The 23,320-nt window shown below is 39.0% G+C and overlaps 1 protein-coding gene across 1 annotated transcript in view; it reads left to right on the top strand.

The window, feature by feature from the left end:
- Window positions 1–125: 125 nt before the first annotated feature.
- Window positions 126–23,320, top strand: part of ABCC12 (ATP binding cassette subfamily C member 12) — a 94,896-nt gene continuing 71,701 nt past the window's right edge. The window contains 2 exon segments of the mRNA XM_078438553.1: window positions 126–289; window positions 19,219–19,387. Of these exon segments, the coding sequence (XP_078294679.1) occupies window positions 19,269–19,387 (119 nt within the window). The 5' untranslated portion in view covers window positions 126–289; window positions 19,219–19,268.

Raw genomic sequence — 23,320 nt, 5'->3', positions numbered from 1 at the left:
GAGTAAGATGGGGCTACAAGTCCATCTGGGGAGGGGGCAGTGCCCTTTAACGTGACAGAGGGAATGTTGGCCCCTCAGAGTTCCCTCCATAGGCATGGTGGGAGCGACAGTTGAATGGGGCAGTTGGAGAGGAGGGCTCCAGACAGGTGGGACAGGGAAGCCAAATCTAAAGTCTGTGGAAAGAAGAAGACTCAGACAACAGGCAGCAGGCAGTACCTGCTGAGCCTCATGACTTTGGACCCTTCCTCCTCATCCATTCCTCCTCAGGACGCTAGTGTTTCCTGCCCAGGTAAAACTTCTCTCTCTAGCAATCAGCCCTGGGTGCCCTTGTCTCCATCCCCAGGACTGGCTGTGGTGAGTGACACCACATCAAACTGTGGCTGCCCACGCAAGAATAAGCAGGGACCGAGGGCATCCCAGAGCAGAGGGGAGGCTTAGGGCTCTTCCATTTTTGGACCCCCCTGGTATGTAAAAGAAAAAGAAATGCCAAGCCAGGGTATCCAAATCTGTGATACACAAGAGCCTACACTGAATAAATGGAGTCTTTTAACACACCCATATACACACTGTATAGTGTGTAGTATTCACAATTTTATTACAGAATTTATTGTTTTAAAGAAACTTAAATTCATGGTGCATTCCTGTGTGGTTCAAACAGATCCAAAATGGGAGTTATCATTGTCCTTCCATGTTGTCAGAATATCTCTGTGACTGAATGGGAGACCTCACTTGGAAACATTATCACAGGCCACTGTATGGGGCTTTCTGGAAATGAGAAGCCTTGGGCAAAGCCCCTGCCCTCATTTCTGCACCCCAGGCTTTGCATCCTCTCACCCTTGTGTGCTTTCTTCTGCTCCCTCTCAATTTCCTTCCTCCTTCTCCCAATAGCAGTCCCTTCTCGGGGGTTTGGCTACCCACTTGGGTGCTGGGACAACTGGACAGAGTTTCTCCTCTGAGCTGGAGGCTGGTCAGGGCCTGGAGGAAGGGGCTATGGGAGCTGGGGAGAGGGCATGGGACCATTGGATCTTGGTAATTTTGGTGGCTTGAAATTAAGAATGGATTTATCAAGAAAGCCACAGGGGGCACAATCTCTTATCTTGGAAGGATTTTATGATTAACAGGGTATCTGCATTTGATTGATGCAGGGAGTCCTAAGGAAAGACTTCCATTATGGGCACCAAGGAAAACAGAATCCAGTTCTCAAACAAGAATAATTACTTGTTAATTTTCTGGGTTAGAGAGGCAGAAATGGAATTTAATTGAGCAAAGTGAGTAGGTGTGGAAAATATTGCTACTTGAAATGCCCTGTAGCTATCTTTCGCTCTCCCCCTTTGGAGAGCAAGGATAAGGAAAAATGAATCCACTATAAGGAAATTGCAGTGCCAATGTGAGGATAAAGGCAAAGTTCCACAGATCCCTGGAGTCAGGGAGGCAATAAGGAGAGGTAGGGATTGCAGCAAACTAGAGCATGTCTGCCCTGCCAGAAAATGGTTGCTGCTGCTCAGTGTGAGGTGATTGTGGCCACACAAGCATACAGAGCTCTCTGATATTTTGTCAAAAGCCAGGGCCTTTTTTTTTTTTTATAATGGTACCTGCTAATTCAAATTCAGAAAAATTAAACTGTGCAGACCAAATAAAGCGGACCTGAAGTTGTATGTGGTCCATAACCCTCCAGTTTGTGTCCCCTGCTCTAAATGGAGACCTTCCTGCTTCTGCCTTGTCAGGCCCATTGAGGTCAGGTTGGGGATGTCCTGCCAGAAAGCAGAGGGATGCACCAGGGACCTTTTCCCATCCCCTGCCAACCCTCAGATGCTCTGAGTGGAGAAAAGCTGCCAGGAACAGAGTCATGGTGGCTGCAGGGGCCCTGGCTCGGCCCGGTCTCTGCTCCTGTCAGCTCCTATCAGGGCCCACCCCCACCTTCTGGCTGCCAGCAAGCAGATTTGCCACTCCAGGCAGCTCCTCGCTCCTGGCAGAGGATAGCATGACAGACGGGGATAGAGACGTTAGCCAAAGCAGACTTCCTGATTTAAAAAGTCTCATTTTCCCTCTGGGGCTGCCAAATTTAGCAAGGTGCCATTCTTGCTGCAATGCTTCCAAGCCGTCTTAGGTAATCATAACTCCACATTCCCTGTGGAGTGCTCAAGGAAATTACCTCCCAGCACCAGTTTCCTACGCACTCTGATTACTTGAACAAGGCCAGGGAGGCCTGGTCTCCTGTGTTCGGCATCTTGGAGTCCGGAACCCTTAAGACAAGCTGATGACAGCTTGCTGTCAGGATTCTTTGCCTTTAGGAAAGTGAGAAAAATTATAAAGGTCATAGTAAGCATTCTCCATGGATGGTGAAGCCCACACTCTTAGGGAGAGGATCCTGATCATAGGGACTGGGGCCATTTAGTTTGGACAAGAGAGAAATTGCAGATGGGTTTCTGGGGGTGAGCAGAGAGAAACAGTGATTGTCCTCACGCATCTGAGGGCGCATAAAGAGACATAAATGTAGCCTGTGCGGCACCTGAGTGCAGAGCGACTGTTGGCAGGAAAATCACTTTCAGTTCCACAGAAAGAAAACAATTCATTCCCTTTAGGGCTATTTCTTTAAAAAAGGTTTAACTTTTGGTTTGAAATGATTTTAAACTACATAAAAATAACAATAATAACACTAAGAAATTCTAAATACCCTTCACTCCGAATTGCAAATTAACATTTTGCCACATTTGCTTTAACATTCTCTGTGCATAATTATTATTTTTCTGACACATTTGAGAGTAAATTGCAGACATTTTGCTCCATTATCTCTAAGTGCTTTAGTATATACTTCCTAAGAATAAGGATGTTCTCTTGCATAACCATAATTATCACAATTATTAATTGTCAAATTGTACAATTATCAACATCAGAAAATTTTACTTTGATATAATACTGCTATGTACCCTACAGTCCATATTCTACTTTCCCAAATTGTCCCAAAATAGTGTCCTTAATTTTTTCTTTTTGGTCCAGGATCCAATGCAGGGTTGTGTATTGCTTTTAGCTGTCATGTCTCTTCAGTTGCCATTAGTCTGGAATGTTTCCTCGCCTGTCTTTGTCTTTGATAATATGAACAGTTTTAAAGAGTGCAGGCCAGGGGTTTTGTAGAATGTTCCTTTGGGTTTGTCTGATAATTTCCTCATGACTAGATTCAGGCTGTTTGCTGAACTACACACGAGGGCCTTCTTGAGAAGTGACTAGGGTCTGTTGCCAAAGCTTGCTGAGTCATGGTCTGGTTGGCTGGAAGGAAATTCTCACTCAAGACACTGAGTTTTCTACAGCTAATGTCTTCTTGGATTCTTTTAATTCTTGGATTCTATGATTCTCTCTCCCCCAAATAATTTCAATTGGGTTTCAGAACTTGTAGTGGGCTCTTTCTTCTCTATCAGCTACTCTGCTTTCTACCTCTGCTTTGCTCAGACTAACCTTCTGTGCAGCCCTCAGGGGACTGCAGGCAGGGGAAGTGGCCCAGAGGCAGTGGGAAGCCACATACAACTGGTCAGTGACCCAGCTTAGCTGTCATGCCCATATTGTGACAGCAACAGGAAGGATAGGAAGGCGCTAGAAAGACTCTGCATGCAAGACTATGCCCATGACCAGATTTCCCTCCTCCTGTCTCTCTGGCCAGAGCTGGATTACATTTATTCAAGGAGCCAAGGGCCTATCCAAGGATGAGAGGCCAGTTTTCTTTACTTTTCTCAGTTTGATCATCCCTGAGCATCCCCTTCCATTGTCTTCCTGAAGCAAATCTGGAAAAGCTGAGGGGTGGGGGCGGGGCATGATGCTTTGGGTAGAGGAAGCTGTGAAAGACTTTCCAGTACACTGACAAAGGGAAGGCCCTTAGGGTGGGAGGGGGGACTTTGCCCTGGGTTGGGTCTATGCAGGGGCCAGGAGACTGATGTCTAGGAAGAGATCTAGAGCACTTCACTGCTGTTCCCACCCTTGTCTCTCTTGACTCTTGCCAGAGCCCTTGCCCAATGGTGCCCTTAAGAGCCCTACTGTGCAGGTGCCACACACCCCATATCAGCTGGATGCCTCACCTGGGCTTTCTCTCAAACTCTCTTCCTTGCCTCTCCTCTCTTGTCTAGCCACCAAGCTCCAGTGTCACCTCCTGTAAGAGGTTCTCCCTAACTTCAGCCTCCTTCCACACTGTACTGATCTCTCCTTCCTCAGAACTTGGGTAGCACAGGTGGTCTGCATTACTCAGTGACACTGAACACAGACAGCCTGATTCCAGGGTTTACATTCTTTTTTTAATAATGTTTATTTATTTATTTTGAGAGACAGAGAAAGAGAGCATGGGGGAGGGGCTGGGGGAGAGAGAGAGAGAGAGAGAGAATCCCAAGCTGAGTGTAGAGCTTGATGTGGGGATCAATCTCATGACTGTGAGATCATGACCTGAAACAAAATCAAGAGTTGGGCCTCTTAATCAACTGAGTCACCCAGGTGACCCTCCAGGGTTTACACTCTTAAATATACAATTAAATATTACAATGTCATAGGGCAATCCCTGTATAACTTCCAGATCTCATTGCCACCAGATGTAGCCAACATCTTGAAATTGGTGTATATTTTCTCACTAATTTTAAAAAAGTAAACTATTTTTTAAGGACAACTTTAGGTTACAGAAAAGTTGTGAAAATAATATGGAGCATTCCCCTGTTTTTGCATCTTACATTAATGTTAATACCTTACATATGTGTTAAGATTAATGAACAAATATTGACATACCATTATTGACTAATATCCATACTTTATGTAGCTTTCCTTAGTTTTTTCCTAACGTTCCTTCCCCCCCCCCCCCCCCCATGATCCTAGTTATCACATTTTCTTAGGCTCTTGGCTATGACATTGTCTCAGCTTTTCCTTGTTTTTTGATGAGCTTGACCGTTTTAAGTAGTACTGGTCAGGTATTTTGTAAAATGTCCCTCAGTTAGGATTTGTCTAATATTTTTCCTATGATTAGACTGGAATTATGGGTTTTGGGGAGAAAGACAACAGAGGTAAAGTGCCCTCCTCATCCCATCATATCAACATCCCAGTAGCAAAGAATACACCTAGTACCTGTATCTTAGTTTCTAATACTATTCTCCAATAAATGCAATCAGAGTTACTTGGAAGAGTGGAATTTTCCTACAAATATAATTATCAGTAAATGAATATATTGTTTTGCAAGTATGTGAACTTTTCACAAATGGTTATCAGAAGTATGTATTTTATTGCAATGCTTTTTCCCCTTTCAATTTATCACATGGAATATTCACATGGACTGATGTGTGGATTGACATTCATTTTTATTTTTTAATAGTAATATACAGTATTCATATTAAACAACACACCCATTTTCCTATTGATGAATATTCAAAATATTACAGAGATGCTACAAATATTTCTATAGAGGGGCCACTGAGATATTTTTGCATGAGGTTCTGTCTTCTGTGGATTGTTTGCTTGTGTTTTTCTAGATTGAAATTCAATGTTGACATTAGTGAATATGACTGAAAAGAGGCTAGCAGAGGTAGGAGAATTTGTAAGTACAATAAAAAGAAGCATACAAAGTTTGTGGCTACTCTGTATGGGATTCCTTGAATAGACAGAATTGGTTCTGACCATTTATATACCTAAGGAGGAGAATTGCTGGCTGTGTTAGTAAAATAATCTTGAACTTGATCAGATAATGCCAAATTGCTCTGCAAATTAATTATACAGTTTATACTCCTGTCAGCAGGGTTTAAGAGCTACTGTGATCCATATATATGCCAAGAGTTAAAATTTTCAGACTTTTAAATATTACTTACCTGAAGAATGAGAAGTAGCTTTTATTGTGATTGTGGCTTCAATACATACCTCCCTGATACTCAGAGATTGAGCATTTCTGTGCCTGTTTATTTGGCTCATTTGTGAATTGCTTATTTATGTCTTTATACTTAAAAACCATCTCTTGTAGGGAGCATATCATTGGGTCTTGCTTTTACCTCCAGTTTGACAATCTCTAGTTTTTAACTGAAGTGTTTACTCCATTTATATTTAATGTAAATATTGATGTGATTGGATTTAAGTCTATCAGCTTGCTATTTGTCTTCCACTTATCCCTCTGTTTTATATTCTTCCGTTTCTCTTTGCCTATCTTTTTGGGTTAATCTACTATTCAATGCTACATTTTATTTCTTTGATTGAATTCTTAGCTTTAAGTCTTGGTTTTCTTTTTGTGTGTGTATGTTTTTCCCTATGGCTGACACTATGCTGTGGTTTACATTTTATGTGTGTTATTGTGTGCTTATTTCTCCCTTTCTGGGGAGAGGAGTTGTACCTCAGGCTTCTTTCATTCTTATCATTATTCATGCATTTATTCATTTCATTTTTCATTCCATAAATTTGTGTTAAACACCTACTATATACCAGGGACTGTCTAAGTGTTAGAAATGCAGCTGTAAACAAGACAAATGTGAAGCCCACAGTCTATTTGGGGAAATAGATAAGTAAGTAGGGGAGTTTTCCCAGAGGAGAAAATATCTGAATTGAGCCTTGAAGGCTGAGCAGGAATTGGTCAAGTTAAGGAAGGGATATTAGATTGTTCCAGGTTGTGGCAGTGGTGTATGCAAAGACCCAGAGGCAAAAGTAATTGGCAATTTGTTCAGACAGCAGTAAGACATGCAACATTGCTGGAATGTAGTGTTAGGTGGTGCAAATGGAAGGTGGACTGTGGAGTACAGTGCAGATTGACAAACATTCAGGGAGTTCCTATTTGAATTAGGAATTTAGAGTTGGATACATTGTTTTCATGTCATCAATATTCATTAATTGAATGATAGAAGAGATTTTGAGCAGAATTACTGGCTCCAAGACATCTACCCCCTCCGGTTGTTTATAATTCCAGTTTCCACTTTGGAAGATTGTCTTCTTGAGGTGAAGGCACTTTAATTTTCAAATTCTATTGTAAGAAAGAATATATTATTCCAGAGGAGGGATTTTTGTAATATAAGCAAGGGTTTTCTAGGCTTATTGGGAAAAAAAAGGCGTGTTAGTTTCTCTGTATCCAGAGTGCCCCAGATGAGACAGTGCCACTCATTTTAACCTTACTTTCCCCATGGCTTTGTTGAGATATAACTGACATATAATACTACTTGCTGTATTATACATGTAGATGTGTACAACACGTGGATTTGATAGACTTTATTGTGAAATGACCACCACAGTAGCATTAGTTAACACCTCCATCACATCACATACTTACCATTTCTCTTTTGAAGTGAAAATGTTTAAAATGTACTCTCTTAGCAATTTTCAAGTATATAATACAGTATTGTTAACTATAATCACCATGCTGTACATTATATCCCCAGAATTTACTCATAACTAGAAATTTTTACCCTTTGAATGACATGTCTCTATTTCCTCTACCACCCAACCCCTAGCAACCACCATTCTACTCTCTATTACTATGAGTTCATCTTTTCTAGATTCTTCATATAAGTGGATATCATACAGTATTTTTCTTTCTCTGTCTGACTTCCTTCACTTAGCGTAATTCCTTCCAGGTCCATCTTTGTTGTCCCAGTTGGCAGGATGTCCTTCTTCCTCAAAGCTGAATAATGTTCCCCTGTATATGTACACTACATCTTCTTAATCCATTCATCCATAAATAGACACTTGGGTTGTTTCCATATCTTGACTATTGAGAATGATGTTGCAATGGATGTGAAGGTACAGATACCTTTTCAGGATCTTGATTTCATTTCCTTTGGATATCTACTCAGAAGTGGGATTGCTGAATCATATGTCAATTTTATTGTACATTTTTTTTTTTGAGGAGCCTCCATACTGTATTCCACAGTGGCTATACCAATTTACATTCTCACCAACAGTGTGGAAGAATTTTCTTTTCTCTATGTTTTTGCCGATACTTGTTATCTCTCGTCTTTTTCTTTTCTCTATGTTTTTGCCAACACTTGTTATCTCTAGTCTTTTTGTTTTTTTATTTTTATTTTTATTTTATTTTTATTTTTTTTCAGTATATGAAGTTTATTGTCAAATTGGTTTCCATACAACACCCAGTGCTCATCCCAAAAGGTGCCCTCCTCAATACCCATCACCCACCCTCCCCTCCCTCTCACCCCCCATCAACCCTCAGTTTGTTCTCAGTTTTTAAGAGTCTCTTATGCTTTGGCTCTCTTCCACTCTAACCTCTTTTTTTTTTTCCTTCCCCTCCCCCATGGGTTTCTGTTAAGTTTCTCAGGATCCACATAAGAGTGAAACCATATGGTATCTGTCTTTTTCTGTATGGCTTATTTCACTCAGCATCACACTCTCCAGTTCCATCCATGTTGCTACAAAGGGCCATATTTCATTCTTTCTCATTGCCACGTAGTATTCCATTGTGAATATAAACCACAATTTCTTTATCCATTCATCAGTTGATGGACATTTAGGCTCTTTCCATAATTTGGCTATTGTTGAGAGTGCTGCTATAAACATTGGAGTACAAGTGCTCCTATGCATCAGTACTCCTGTATCCCTTGGGTAAATTCCTAGCAGTGCTATTGCTGGATCATAGGGTAGGTCTATTTTTAATTTTTTGATGAACCTCCACACTGTTTTCCAGAGCGGCTGCACCAATTTGCATTCCCATCAACAGTGCAAGAGGGTTCCCGTTTCTCCACCTCCTCTCCAGCATCTATAGTCTCCTGATTTGTTCATTTTGGCCACTCTGACTGGCGTGAGGTGATATCTGAGTGTGGTTTTGATTTGTAATTCCCTGATGAGGAGCGACGTTGAACATCTTTTCATGTGCCTGTTGGCCATCCGGATGTCTTCTTTAGAGAAGTGTCTATTCATGTTTTCTGCCCATTTCTTCACTGGGTTATTTGTTTTTTGGGTGTGGAGTTTGGTGAGCTCTTTATAGATTTTGGATACTAGCCCTTTGTCCGATATGTCATTTGCAAATATCTTTTCCCATTCCGTTGGCTGCCTTTTAGTTTTGTTGGTGGTTTCCTTTGCTGTGCAGAAGCTTTTTATCTTCATAAAGTCCCAGTAGTTCATTTTTGCTTTTAATTCCCTTGCCTTTGGGGATGTGTCAAGTAAGAAATTGCTACGGCTGAGGTCAGAGAGGTCTTTTCCTGCTTTCTCCTCTAGGGTTTTGATGGTTTCCTGTCTCACATTCAGGTCCTTTATCCATTTTGAGTTTATTTTTGTGAATAGTGTGAGAAAGTGGTCTAGTTTCAACCTTCTGCATGTTGCTGTCCAGTTCTCCCAGCACCATTTGTTAAAGAGACTATCTGTTTTCCATTGGATGTTCTTTCCTGCTTTGTCAAAGATGAGTTGGCCATACGTTTGTGGGTCTAGTTCTGGGGTTTCTATTCTATTCCATTGGTCTATGTGTCTGTTTTTATGCCAATACCATGCTGTCTTGATGATGACAGCTTTGTAGTAGAGGCTAAAGTCTGGGATTGTGATGCCTCCTGCTTTGGTCTTCTTCTTCAAAATTACTTTGGCTATTCGGGCCTTTTGTGGTTCCATATGAATTTTAAGACTGCTTGTTCTAGTTTCGAGAAGAATGCTGGTGCAATTTTGATTGGGATTGCATTGAATGGGTAGATAGCTTTGGGTAGTATTGACATTTTGACAATATTTATTCTTCCAATCCATGAGCAGGGAATGTTTTTCCATTTCTTTATATCTTCTCCAATTACCTTCATAAGCTTTCTACAGTTTTCAGCATACAGATCTTTTACATCTTTGGTTAGGTTTATTCCTAGGTATTTTATGCTTCTTGGTGCAATTGTGAATGGGATCAGTTTCTTTATTGGTCTTTCTGTTGCTTCATTGTTAGTGTATAAGAATGCAACTGATTTCTGTACATTGATTTTGTATCGTGCAACTTTGCTAAATACATGTATCAGTTCTAGCAGACTTTTGGTGGAGTCTATCGGATTTTCCATGTATAATATCATGTCATCTGCAAAAAGCGAAAGCTTAACTTCATCTTTGCCAATTTTGATGCCTTTGATTTCCTTTTGTTGTCTGATTGCTGATGCTAGAACTTCCAACACTATGTTAAACAACAGCTGTGAGAGTGGACATCCCTGTCATGTTCCTGATCTCAGGGAGAAAGCTCTCAGTTTTTCCCCATTGAGGATGATGTTAGCTGTGGGCTTTTAATAAATGGCTTTTATGATGTTTAAGTATGTTCCTTCTATCCCAACTTTCTCGAGGGTGTTTATTAAGAAAGGATGCTGAATTTTGTCAAAGACCTTTTCTGCATCGATTGACAGGGTCATATGGTTCTTATCTTTTCTTTTATTAATGTGATGTATCACGTTGATAGATTTGCGAATGTTGAACCAGCCCTGCATCCCAGGAATGAATCCCACTTGATCATGGTGAATAATTCTTTTTATATGAAAAACTGTTGAATTCGATTTGCTAGTATCTTATTGAGAATTTTTGCATCCATATTCATCAGGGATATTGGCCTGTACTTCTCTTTTTTTAATGGGCCTCTGTTTGGATTAGGAATCAAAGTAATACTGGCTTCATAGAATGAGTCTGGAACTTTTCCTTCCCTTTCTATTTTTTGGAATAGCTTGAGAAGGATAGGTATTATCTCTGCTTTAAACATCTGGTAGAACTCCCCTGGGAAGCCATGTGGTCCTGGACTCTTATTTGTCGGGAGATTTTTGATGACTGATTCAATTTCTTCGCTGGTTATGGGTCTGTTCAAGCTTTCTATTTCCTCCTGATTGAGTTTTGGAAACTTGTGGGTGTTTAGGAATTTGTCCATTTCTTCCAGGTTGTCCCGTTTGTTGGCATATACTTTTTCATAGTATTCCCTGATAATTGCTTGTATCTCTGAGGGATTGGTTGTAATAATTCCATTGTCATTCATAATTTTATCTATTTGGGTCATCTCCCTTTTATTTTTGAGAAGGCTGGCTAGAGGTTTATCAATTTTGTTTATTTTTTCAAGATACCAACTCTTGGTTTCGTTGATCTGCTCTACAGTTTTTTTAGATTCTGTATTATTTATTTCTGCTCTGATCTTTATTATTTCTCTTCTTCTGCTGGGTTTAGGCTGTCTTTCTGTTCTGCTTCTATTTCCTTTAGGTGTGCTGTTAGATTTTGTATTTGGGATTTTTCTTGTTTCTTGAGATAGGCCTGGATTGCAATGTGTTTTCCTCTCAGGACTGCCTTCGCTGCATCCCAAAGCATTTGGATTGTTGTATTTTCATTTTCATTTGTTTCCATATATTTTTCAATTTCTTCTCTAATTGTCTGGTTGACCCATTCATTCTTTAGTAGGGTGTTCTTTAACCGCCATGCTTTTGGAGGCTTTCCAGACTTTTTCCTGTGGTTGATTTCAAGCTTCATAGCATTGTGGTCTGAAAGTATGCATGGTATGATTTCAATTCTTGTATACTTATGAAGGGCTGTTTTGTGACCCAGTATGTGATCTATCTTGGAGAATATTCCATGTGCACTCGAGAAGAAAGTATATTCTGTTGCTTTGGGATGCAGAGTTCTAAATATATCTGTCAAGTCCATCTGATCCAATGTATCATTCAGAGCCCTTGTTTCTTTATTGACCATGTGTCTAGATGATCTATCCATTTCTGCAAGTGGAGTGCTAAAATCCTCATCTTTTTGTTTTGAAAAAAATTTTTTTTGACATTTATTCATTTTTGAAAAGCAGAGAGAGACAGAGTGTGTATGGGAAAGGGGCCCAGAGAGAGGGAGACACAGAAACACAAGCAGGCTCCAGGCTATCAGTACAGAGCCAGATGCGGGGCTCGAACTCACAGACCGTGAGATCATGACCTGAGCCAAAGGCAGCCGCTTAACCGACTGAGCCACCCAGTCATCTTTTTGATAATAGCCGTTCTAACAGGTATGAAGTAATATCTTTTTGTGGTTTTGACCTGCATTTCCCTAATGATTAGTGATATTGAGCACCTTTTCATGTACTTTTAGGCCATTTGTATATCTTCTTTGCAGAAGTTTCTATTCAGTTCCTTTTCTCATTTTTAATCAGATTTTTCTGTTTGGGTTATTTTGATTTTGAGTTGTATGACTTATATGTTTTGTATATTAACTCATTATCAAGGGGTGCCTGGCTGGCTCAGTCAGAAGAGAATGAGAGTCTTGATCTTGGGGTTGTGAGTTCAAGCCTCACATTAGATGTAGAGATTACTGAAAACAAAAATAAACTTAAAAAAAAGGGACTGAAGTTAACCCTTTATCAGATATGATTTGCAAATATTTTTCCCATTCTGTAGGTTGTATTTTCATTTTGTTGATTGTTTATTTTGCTGTATAGAATATTTTTAGTTTTATGTAGTTCCACTTATTTTTGCTTTTTATTTTGCTTGTGCTTCTGGTGTCACATCCAAAAGATAATTGCCAAGAGAAGGAAATTATCCCCCTGTTTACTTATAGGGACTTTATATTTTTAGTTCTTATGTTAAAGTCTTTAATCCATTTCAGGTTAATTTTTGTGAGTGGCATTAAAACAGGAGTCCAATTTTATTCTTTTGCATGTGATTATCCAGTTTTCCCAACACCATTTATTAAAGAGAATATCCTTTTCCCGTTGAGTATTCTTGGATCCATTGTCAAATATTAGTTGACTGTATTTTCAAGGGTTTATTTGTAATCTCTCAATTTTGTTCTATTGGTTTATGTGTCTATTTTTATGCCAGCACCATTGATTACTGTAGCTTTGTAGTATAGTTTGAAATCAGGAACTGTCATGCCACCAGCTCTGTTCTTCTTTCTTAGGATTGCTTTGACTATTCAAGGTCTTTTGTGATTTCATACAAATTTTAGAATTGTTTTTTCTATTTCTGTAAAAAAATATCATTAGAATTTTGATGGGAATTGTGCCAAATCTATAGATAGCTTTAAGTAGTATGGACATTTTAATGATATTAATTTTTCTGATCCATGAACACAGGGTATCTTTCCATTTGTTTTTCTCTTCAATTTCTTTCCTCACAGTGTTGTAGTTTTCAGTGTACAGTTCTTTCACTTCCTTTGTTAAGTTTAGCCATGAGTATTTTATTTTTTTTGAAGCTGTTGTGAATGAGATTGTTTTCTTTATTTCTTTTCAGATATTTTATTTTAGTATATAGAAACACAACTGATTTCTATATATTGATTTTGTATCCTGAAACTTTACTGAATTTGTTTAGTTCTAAGTTTTTCATTTAGTCTTTAGGATTTTCTATATATAAGATAATACCATCTGCAAGCAAAGACAGTTTTACACCTTTCTTTCCAATTTGTATATCCTTTATTTCCTTTTCTTACCTAATTGCTACGGCTAGGACTTGCAGTACTATGTTGAATAAAAGTGGTAAGAGTGAACATCTTTGTTTTGGTCCTGATTCTAGATGAAAACTTTTCAAACTTTCATCATTGAGTATAATGTTAGGTGTAGGCTTGTCATATATGCCTTTTATTATGTGACAGTATATTCTTTCTATATCCAATTGGTTGAGAGTGTTTTTTAATCATGAACACATGTTGTATTTTATCAACTGATTTTTCTGTATCTCTTAAGATGTACCTTAATGTATTAGATGCATTATTTCTCTGTATTTATTGAGATGATCATATGATTTTTATCTTTTATTCTATTAATGAAGTGTATCATATTTGTTGATTTGCATATGTTGAAGCATCCTTGCATCTCAGGGATAAATTCTACTTGATCATGGTATATGATTTCTTAATGTGTTGTTGGATTTAGTTTGCTAATATTTTGTTGACAATACTTGCATCTATATTCATTAGGGTATTGGCCTGTAGTTTTCTTGTTATGTCTTTATCTGGCTTTGCTATCAGGATTATGCTTGTCTCATAAAATGAGTTTGGGGATGTTTCCTCCTCTTCAATTTTTTTAGAAGAGTTTGAGAAGCTTTGGCATTAATTCTTCTGTAAATGTTTTGTAGAATTTGCTGGGGAAACAATTTGGTCTGGGATTTTCTTTTTTGGGGATAGTTTTGATTACTAGTTCAATCTTCTTATTGTATTGGTCTGTTCAGATTTTCTATTTCTTCATTATTAAGTCTTGGTAAGTTGTGTGTTTCTAGGAATTTATCAATTTCTTCTAGGTTATCCAATTTGTCGATGTACATTTGTTCTAATAGTCTCTTATGATCATTTATATCTCTGTGGTATCCGTTGCAATGTCTACTCTTTCTAATTTTATGAGTCTTCTCTTTTTTCTCTTAGTCTAGCTAAAGATTTGCCAGTTGTTTATTTTTTCAAAAAAAACCAGTTGTAGTTTCATTGATCTTTTCTACTGTTTTTCTAGTCTCTAGTTCATTTATTTCTGTTCTTTGTTTTATTTCCCTCTGCTAACTTTGGGCTTAGTTTGTTCTTCATTTTTTGGTTCACTGAAGTGTAAATTTAGGTTATTTATTTGAAACCTTTTATTTTTCTTAATGTAGGCATTTATCATTATAAACTTCCACTTGAGGACTACTTTTACTGCATCCCACAAATTTGGTATGTCATGTTTCCACTTTTATTTATTTCAAGATATTTTTAAAATTTTCCTTTTGATTTCTTCTTTGACTCATTGTCTGGTCAGAAATATGTTGTGTAATACACACATATTTTTGAACTTTCCATCTTTTTTTGTTATTGATTTCTAGTTTCATACCATTGTGGTCAGAAAAAATACTTGGTATGATTTCAATATTCTTAAATTTGCTAAGATTTGTTTTGTAACTTATCACGGTCTATCCTGGGGAATGTTGCACGTGTTCTTGAGAAGAAGAACACATGTTCTACTGTTGCTGGATAGAATTTTCTGTATATTTTTGTTAGGCCCACTTGGTCTAAAGTGTAGCTCAACTCTAGTGTTTCCTTATTGATTTTATGCCTGGATGATATAGCTAATGTTGAAAATGGAGTATTAAAGTCACCTACTAATATTTTATTATTAGTGTTTATTTAATATATTTAGGTTCTCCACCATTAAAAGATGTCTATAATTTATCAATCTATTTATCTATCATCTATGATTGTTATATATTCTTGATTACTTGATCCTTTTATCATTGTGTAGTGATTTTGTCTCTTGTTATGGTTTTTTTTTCTTAGAATCCATTTTGTTTGATATAAGTATAGCTACCCCTGCTGTCTTTTGGTTTCCACTTGCATGTTTCCATCCCTTCACTTTGAGCCTATGTGTATCTTTAAAGCTGAAGTGAGTCTGTTGTAGGCAGCATGTAGTTGGGTCTTATTTTTTTCATTCAGCCAGCCACTCTATGCCTTTTTATTGAAGGATTTAATCCCTTTGCATTTCACATGTTTATTGATACGTAAGGATTTATTAATGCCATCTTATTGTTTTCTGGCTGTTTTGTAGGTCCCCCATTCCTTTCTTCTTCTTTTGCTGCTTTCCATTGTGAATTGATGATTTTCATAGTGGTATGCTTTGATTCCCTTCTCTTTATTGAATCTGCTGTAGGTTTTGTGGTTACCTTAAGGCTTACATAAAGAAATTTATAGATATGATGGTCTATTTTAGGTTAACAACAACTTAATTTTGATTGCATACAAAAACTCTACCCTTTTACTCTCCCCCTTTTATGCTTCTGGTGTTACAACTTGTCTTTTTATATTGTTTACTTATTAAAAATTATTGTCTTTTAACCTTTATATTAGAATTGTTAACACACTACCATAATACAGTATTAGAGTATTCTGAATTTGACTGTATACTTACATTGTTGCATATTTTCATGTTACTAATTAGTGTCAGTGTGTTACATATTTTAATGTTACTAATTAGTGTCCTTTAACTTCAGCTTGAAGAATTTCTTTCAGTATTTCTTGTTAAGGCAGGTCTAGTGGTGATAAACTCCCTCAGCTTTTGTTTGCCTGGGAAAGTCTTTATCTCACTTTCATTTCTGAATGATAGTTTGCTGGTTAGAATATTCTTAGTTGGTAGTTTTATGTTTTTGTTTTTGTTTTTTTTCCCCCGGAACTTTGAATACATCATCCCACTCTCTTGGCCTGTAAGGTTTCTGCTGAGAAATCACTAATAGCCTTCATGGGATTCCCTCGTAAGTTAGAAGTTTCTTTTCTCTTGCTGCTGTTTGATCTGTGAAAATTTTATTCTAATGTGTGTTAGAAATTATCTTTTTGAGTTTGAGTTTCTTTGGTGACCTATGAGCTTCATGAACTTGGCTATTCAAATCTCTACCTAGATTTGGGAAGTTCTAAGCCATTATTTCTTTAAATAAGTCTTCTGCCTCATTCTCCCTCTTTTTTTCCTGAAACTCCAACAACTTGAAATTATTTCTTTCGATGGTATTCCATAGATCACATAAGCTTTCTTCACTCTTTTTAAATTCTTCTTTCTTTGTTCTCCTCTGACTGGAAAATTTCAAAGTTCTTGTCTTCTAACTTATAGATTCTTTCTGTTGTTGATACTCTCTATTACACTTTTCATTTTATTTACTGTATTCACTTTCATAATTTCTGTTTGGTTCTTTTAATAATTTCTGTCTCTTTTTGGGGTGCCTTTGTGGCTCAGTCAGTTAAGCATCTGACTTTGGCTCAGGTCATGATCTCAGGGTTTGTGAGTTTGAGTCCCATGTCAGACTCTGTGCTGACAGCTTGGAGCCTGGAGCCTGCTTCAGATTCTGTCTCCCTCTCTCTCTCTGTCCCTCCCCAGCTTGCACTCCGTCTGTCTCTCTTTCAAAAATAAACATGAAAAAAATAATTTCCCTCTTTTTTTTAAACTTCCCATTTTGTTCATGTATTGTTTTCCTGATTCATCTCAATTGTTTTTCTGTGTTTTCTTATAACTCATTGAAATTCCTTAAAACAGCTGTTGTCAATTCTTTATTGGGTTAATTGCAGATATACATCTCTTTGGGATCAGTTACTGAAAGATTATTGTTGTCCTTTAGTGGTGTCATGTTTCCGTGATTTTTTATGTTCCTTGAAGTTTTGCATTGCTGTTTTCACATTTGAAATATCAATTACCTCCTCCAATCTTTACTTACTGCTGTTGGGAGATAAATACCTTCCATGATCCTTGCTAGGGAATCTAGGGCTTTCTCAGACCTTCTGTGGGTACACCTGATCCATCTTCTTGCTCTTTCTTGTGGCAGAATTCTTAAGCCTATATGCTTTCTTTCAATCTTGCAAAGCATCAGGTTGGGTGCTGACAGCCTCCCCTTTTGTTTTCCCAAAAGCGCAAGTTTGTGGTCTCTCCCTAGCCCATACATTTGGTGTGGTTTTCTGTGCATGCTCACTAGTTGTCTGTCAAAGCTTCCTTTCACTGCTGCCATTGGCAGCATGCACAGGGACCTGGCCACAGGATGGGTGTGTGTGTAGGTGAGGCATGTAGAATGCTGAGGGTGCCTGTGAACCAGTTGGAGGCATGTGTGAGTGACGTATCCCCAGCAACTCATGACAGGCTTCTTAATTTAGTCTCTAATGCAGTTAAGAGGATTCATGTTCCTTTAATTCCCTCCAAGAGTCCTACTTGCCTCTCTCCTAGCCTTTTCTTGCCCTTATCATGTAGATCAAAATTTAGTCCTCTGAATGCGGTCAGAGAGAAATGGGGTTCTTTGTCAGTATCCTGCACAGCTGGATGCCAGCTTTGGAAGCCAGCTCTCACTTTACCATGCGAGAGAAATCATGGGCTGAAAAGATGTCTTTTGGCCCTAAGCTGTGCTGCCTTGGGGATGGGTGATGTGAATAAAGTCAAACTATTCCTCTTCCCCTCTCCAATTCATCCAAACTATTTGCTCCGATAGTATGTTGGAAATTCTCCACTGGGAACCTGAACTTCCCCAAAGGTTCTCTTGTCAATAGTGATTGTCTCAAGTGATATCTTCCAGGGACTCCTGGACCATGGCCAAGAGGGTTTGGAGCCAGGTCAGGGGACACTTCAGAGCACACAGCCAGGACCAAGGTCTGTACTTCCATTGTCTGATACATGGCAGGGCAATACTCCTGTGTTTCTTGGCATATGGTGCTGGATCCCACAGCTCCCAGAAGGGCACTTTTGTTTGTAGATAGACACCAAATTGTTGTTAGGAGCAGGGGAGACACGAACAAAGGATATCTTATTCAGCCATGATACTAGTGTCACTACTACATATACTCCTGAAGAAGTCCCTTCCCTTCTTTGGGCCTCTGTTTCTTCTTCTGTACAATGAAAAGTTTGTAAAAGATTGAATCCAAGAACACTTCCAACTTTGTCATTGGTTTATCAGCCATTAAAACCTTGATGGGAATTGGTTTATTTGATGTTTCTAGCGATGAAAACTTCCCGAGAAAATTCATGGGACTAGGACCCCCATGTATATATAATAGTGAGGCCTCTGGTTGCAAGTGACAGAAACCAACTCAAGATAGTTTGGGTAAAAAGGGAGAATTCATCCCCAACATATAGGGAGGGAGAAGTTATGGAACCCTAGGGAAAGAATAGAGCTGGGTCTCAGGAAAGAACTGAAACTAGGAATAGGAAAACCTTCAGGGATTGTTCTCTACCCATTAGGTTTAGGTGATTGGTAAATAGGGTGGTTGGTTTATGGCCTGGGCAGACACTCCAAAAGGTGTTCTCTCCACCTACATTGTTGGGTTTTTTAGAGGCAGTGTTTCCAGAAGTGGGGGGAATGTGGGCTTATCCAGATGTGCCTGGTCCTGAGGGGTGATCTCATTGAAAGTCTCTAGCCCTTGGGTATGCGGCAATGTGGATACATAAGCTCCTAGGTATCGGAGAGAAGCAGGAAGAAAAAGAGGTGTGTGTGACAAACTTTAGTTTGTGTGAAACAAAATTTGTGTGACAGCAAAACCACCTTCCTGGAGCTTTTTTGCTGGTCTGGGATTCAAGGTTGGCCACAGACTGGCTCCCAACAGACAATCCACAATAGGCTTTCTGCTCCCAGTCAATCTAAAATGGGAAAGAAGAGGCAATGAATGTCCTTGCTAATAAGGAAATCTCAGAGTGGAGTTGAGGGATGTGGCAGGGTTTCTGGCCACACGTTAATACCCCCCACCCTCATCTACCCCATAAATATAGAAATCTAACTGGTGAAAATAAGTCTGAGGGTTTAGAGCAAAGAAGCTTTTCTGGGTAGAGTATGAGTGGCACAGGGACTGCCTAGTCCCATTCCAAAGTGTTCTCATTTCTCAGTGACTTTCCTCATCTCTTTGTTGCAGAGTGAAAGTGTCCCTAGGCCAACATCTCAGGGCTCCAGGCTTCCATCAGGATGGTGGGTGAAGGCCCCTACTTTATCTCAGATCTGGATCGGCGAGGCCAGCGAAGATCCTTTATAGAAAGATATGATCCCAGCCTAAAGACCATGATCCCAGTGAGACCCTATGCAAGGTAAGCCAGGAGAAGGTTTGGAGGGAGGGCCAGGGTATTTTCTAGCCCATCAGGAAAGTAGGCACTGGTCCTGTTCCCCCATGCTGCTGCTCTATATGCTTGTCCTTTTGTTATCCATCCATGCATCCACGCATCCATGCATCCATGCATCCATGCATCCATGCATCCATCCATCCATCCACTACTTCTTTACTCCTTTTGTCCTTTGATGAGAGGGAGACAATAGCCAATGTTTAAGGAGAGGTTTCAATGTGCTGGGACATGTTCAAGTACTTTATAAACATGGCCTCTTTCACTCTTCAAAACCACCATGGACGTATTATTTTATCTGATTGGTGAAAAAGTGAGGCACAGAGACGTTAAGTAATTTGCAGAAAGTTCATCAGTTAGCTTTTTCTTTGTAACACACAAACTTTCTGACTGCTAACACTTAGAAGTCTAAAACAATTGCCATTTAATTAGCTTACAATTTTATGGGTGGGCCAGCAACCTAGGCTGAGCTTGGCTGGGTGATTCACCTTGTTTTGATTAAACTTACTTATAAATATCCTGAACTGCAAGGTGGGTGTGCTTCACAGGGTCAGTTGGCTGACAATGGGGCAATTGGGGCAAGTGGGTCACATGGGCTATCAACCCCCAGCAGGGTAACCTGGGCTTGATCACTTAATAGTACAGTAGCCTGCCAAAAGGATGAGTTGAAAAGTATAGGATTTCTTGGGACTCAGGCTCAGAATTGGCATACCATTTTTTTCATAGCATTCTATTGGCCAAATTAAGTCACAAGTCGCTCAGATTCAAGGTGTGGATAAATAGACTAAACTTACTGGTGGAAGCAGCTGCAAGTTCACATTACAAGGGGCTGTTATACAGATGGGGAGAGAGAATTGGGTCCATTTTGAACTGCAGGATAGTAACATATGCAGGCTGACTTTTAAGCTCACACTCATAACTATAACATTATATGATATGATATGCTATTATTATATTAATCATAATATTTTAAATGCTGCCTCTTCTACATAGAAAGGGCCCTGTGTCCTGTTCTCTGAACAGTAGAAGGCCAAGTGGCATCTCTATAGTGAGGTGACACAGCACTGCTCTCTCCTAGAATCTCTGGACCAAGGAATCACCTAGAGCCATCTAAAAGGAGAGGTAAATGTTGAAAGCTGAGGGAATAGGTTACCATAATTAGTCCCAGGCAGGAAAGTGCTAACTACCCACTGTTCTGGTTAAGTTTATAATTGCTTTGTGAACAGGCAATGTGGGCTGCTGCTTAAGAGAGTGATAGGACCTTGGAGTTAGCAAGCAGTGGGTTTGAATTCATGCTGTACCATTGTAAAAGTTTGGATGAGCACTTTAACTTTTTTTTAATTTTATTTTTTTTAATTTGCATCCAAATTAGTTAATATAGTGCAACAATGATTTCAGGAGTAGATTCCCTAATGTCCCCTACCCATTTAGCCCATCCCCCCTCCCACATCCCCTCCAGCAACCCTCTGTTTGTTCTCCATATTTAAGGGTCTCTTATGTTTTGTCCCCCTCCCTGTTTTTATATTATTTTTGCTTCCCTTCCCTTATGTTCATCTGTTCTGTGTCTTAAAGTCATCATGTGAGTGAAGTCTTTCTCTTGTCTGACTAATTTTGCTTAGCATAATACCCTGTAGTTCCATTTATGTAGTTGTAAATGGCAAGGTTTCATTCTTTTTGATTGCTGAGTAATACTCCATTGTATATATGTACCACATCTTCTTTATCCATTAATCCATCGATGGACATTTGGACTCTTTCCATACTTTGGCTATTGTTGATAGTGCTGCTATAAACATTGGGGTGCATGGGCCCCTTCGAAACAGCACACCTGTATCCCTTGGATAAATACCTAGTATTTATCCAATTGCTGGGTCATAGGGTAGTTCTATTTTTAACTTTTTGAGGAACACTCCATACTGTTTTCCAGAATGGCTACACCAGCTTGCATTCCCACCAGCAATGCAAAAGAGATCCTCTTTCTCTGCATCCTCGCCAACATCTGTTGTTGCCTGAGTTGTTAATGTTAGCCATTCTGATAGGTGTAAGGTGGTATCTCATTGTGGTTTGGATTTGTATTTCCCTGATGATGAGTGATGTGGAGCATTTTTTCATGTGTCGGTTGGTCATCTGGATGTCTTCTTTGGAGAAGTGTCTATTCATGTCTTTTGCCCATTGCTTCACTGGATTATTTTTTTTTTGGGGGGGGGTGTTGAGTTTGGCAAGTTCTTTATAGATTTTGGATACTAACCCTTTATCTGATATGTCATTTGCAAATATCTTCTCCCATTCCATCAGTTGCCTTTTAGTTTTGCTGATTATTTCCTTCCCTGTGGAAGCTTTTTATTTTGATGAGGTCCCAATAGTTCATTTTTGCTTTTGTTTCCCTTGCCCCCAGAGATGTGTTGAGTAAGAAGTTGCTGCGGCCAAGATCGAAGAGGTTTTAGCCTGCTTTCTCCTCGAGAATTTTGATGGCTTCCTGTCTTACATTGAGGTCTTTCATCCATTTGAGTTTATTTCTGTGTATGGTGTAAGAACGTGGTCCAGGTTTGTTCTTCTGCATGTCGCTGTTCAGTTTTCCCAGCACCACTTGCTGAAGAGATTGTGTTTATTCCATTGGATATTTCCTGCTTTGTCAAAGATTAGTTGGCCATATGTTTGTGGGTCCATTTCTGGGTTCTCTATTCTGTTCTATTGATCTGAGTGTCTGTTCTTGTGCCAGTACCATACTGTCTTGATGATTACAGCTTTGTAGTATAGCCTGAAGTCCAGGATTGTGATGCCTCCTGCTTTGGTTTTCTTTTTCAAGATTGCTTTGGCTATTCAGGGTCTTTTCTGGTTCCATACAAATTTTAGGATTATTTGTTCTAGCTCCGTGAAGAAGGCTGGTGTTATTTTGATAGGGATTGCATTGAATATGTAGATTGCTTTGGGTAGTGTCAACATTTTAACAATATTTGCTCTTCCTATCCAGGAACATGGAATCTTTTTCCATTTTTGTGTGTCTTCTTCAATTTCTTTCATAACCTTGTATAGTTTTCAGTGTACAGATTTTTCACCTCTTTGGTTAGATTTATCCCTAGGTATTTCATGGTTTTTGGTGCCATTGTAAATGGGATTGATTCCTTTATTTTTCTTTCTGTTGCTTCTTTGTTGGTGTATAGAAATGCAACCGATTTCTGTGCATTGATTTTATATCCTGCCACCTTGCTGAATTCATGAATCAGTTCTTGCAGTTTTTTGGTGGAATCTTTTGGGTTTTCTATGTAGATTATCATGTCATCTATGAAGAGTGAAAGTTTGACCTCCTCCTGGCCGATCTGGATCCCTTTTATTTCTTTGTGTTGACTGATTGCAGAGGCTAAGACTTCCAATACTATGTTGAATAACAGTGGTGAGAGTGGACATCTCTGTCTTTTCCTGACCTTAAGGGGAAAGCTGTCAGTTTTTCCCCTTTGAGGATGATATTAGCAGTGGGTCTTTCATATATGGCTTTTATGATCTTGAAGTATGCTCCTTCTATCCCTACATTCTTGAGGGTTTTTATCAAGGAAGGATGTTATATTTTGTCAAATGCTTTCTCTGCATCTATTGAGAGGATCATATGGTTCTTGTCCTTTCTTTTATTGATGTGATGAATCACATTGGTTGTTTTGTGGATATTGAACAAGCCCTGCATCCCAGGTATAAATCCTACTTGGTCGTGGTGAATAATTTTTTTAATGTAATGTTAGATCTGGTTGGCTAATATCTTGTTGAGGATTTTTGCATCCATGTTCATCAAGGAAATTGGTCTATAGTTCTCCCTTTTAGTGGGGTCTGTGTCTGGTTTTGGAATCAAGGTAATGCTGGCTTCATAGAAAGTTTGGAAGTTTCCTTCCATTTCTATTTTAGGAACAGCTTCAA

This window comes from Panthera onca, chromosome E2, assembly GCF_046562875.1.
Source record: "Panthera onca isolate mPanOnc1 chromosome E2, mPanOnc1 haplotype 2, whole genome shotgun sequence".
In the NCBI taxonomy this organism is placed as follows: domain Eukaryota; kingdom Metazoa; phylum Chordata; class Mammalia; order Carnivora; family Felidae; genus Panthera; species Panthera onca.
The sequence above is the reverse complement of the archived record's forward strand: the minus strand, read 5'-3'. Positions and strand labels throughout refer to the sequence as shown.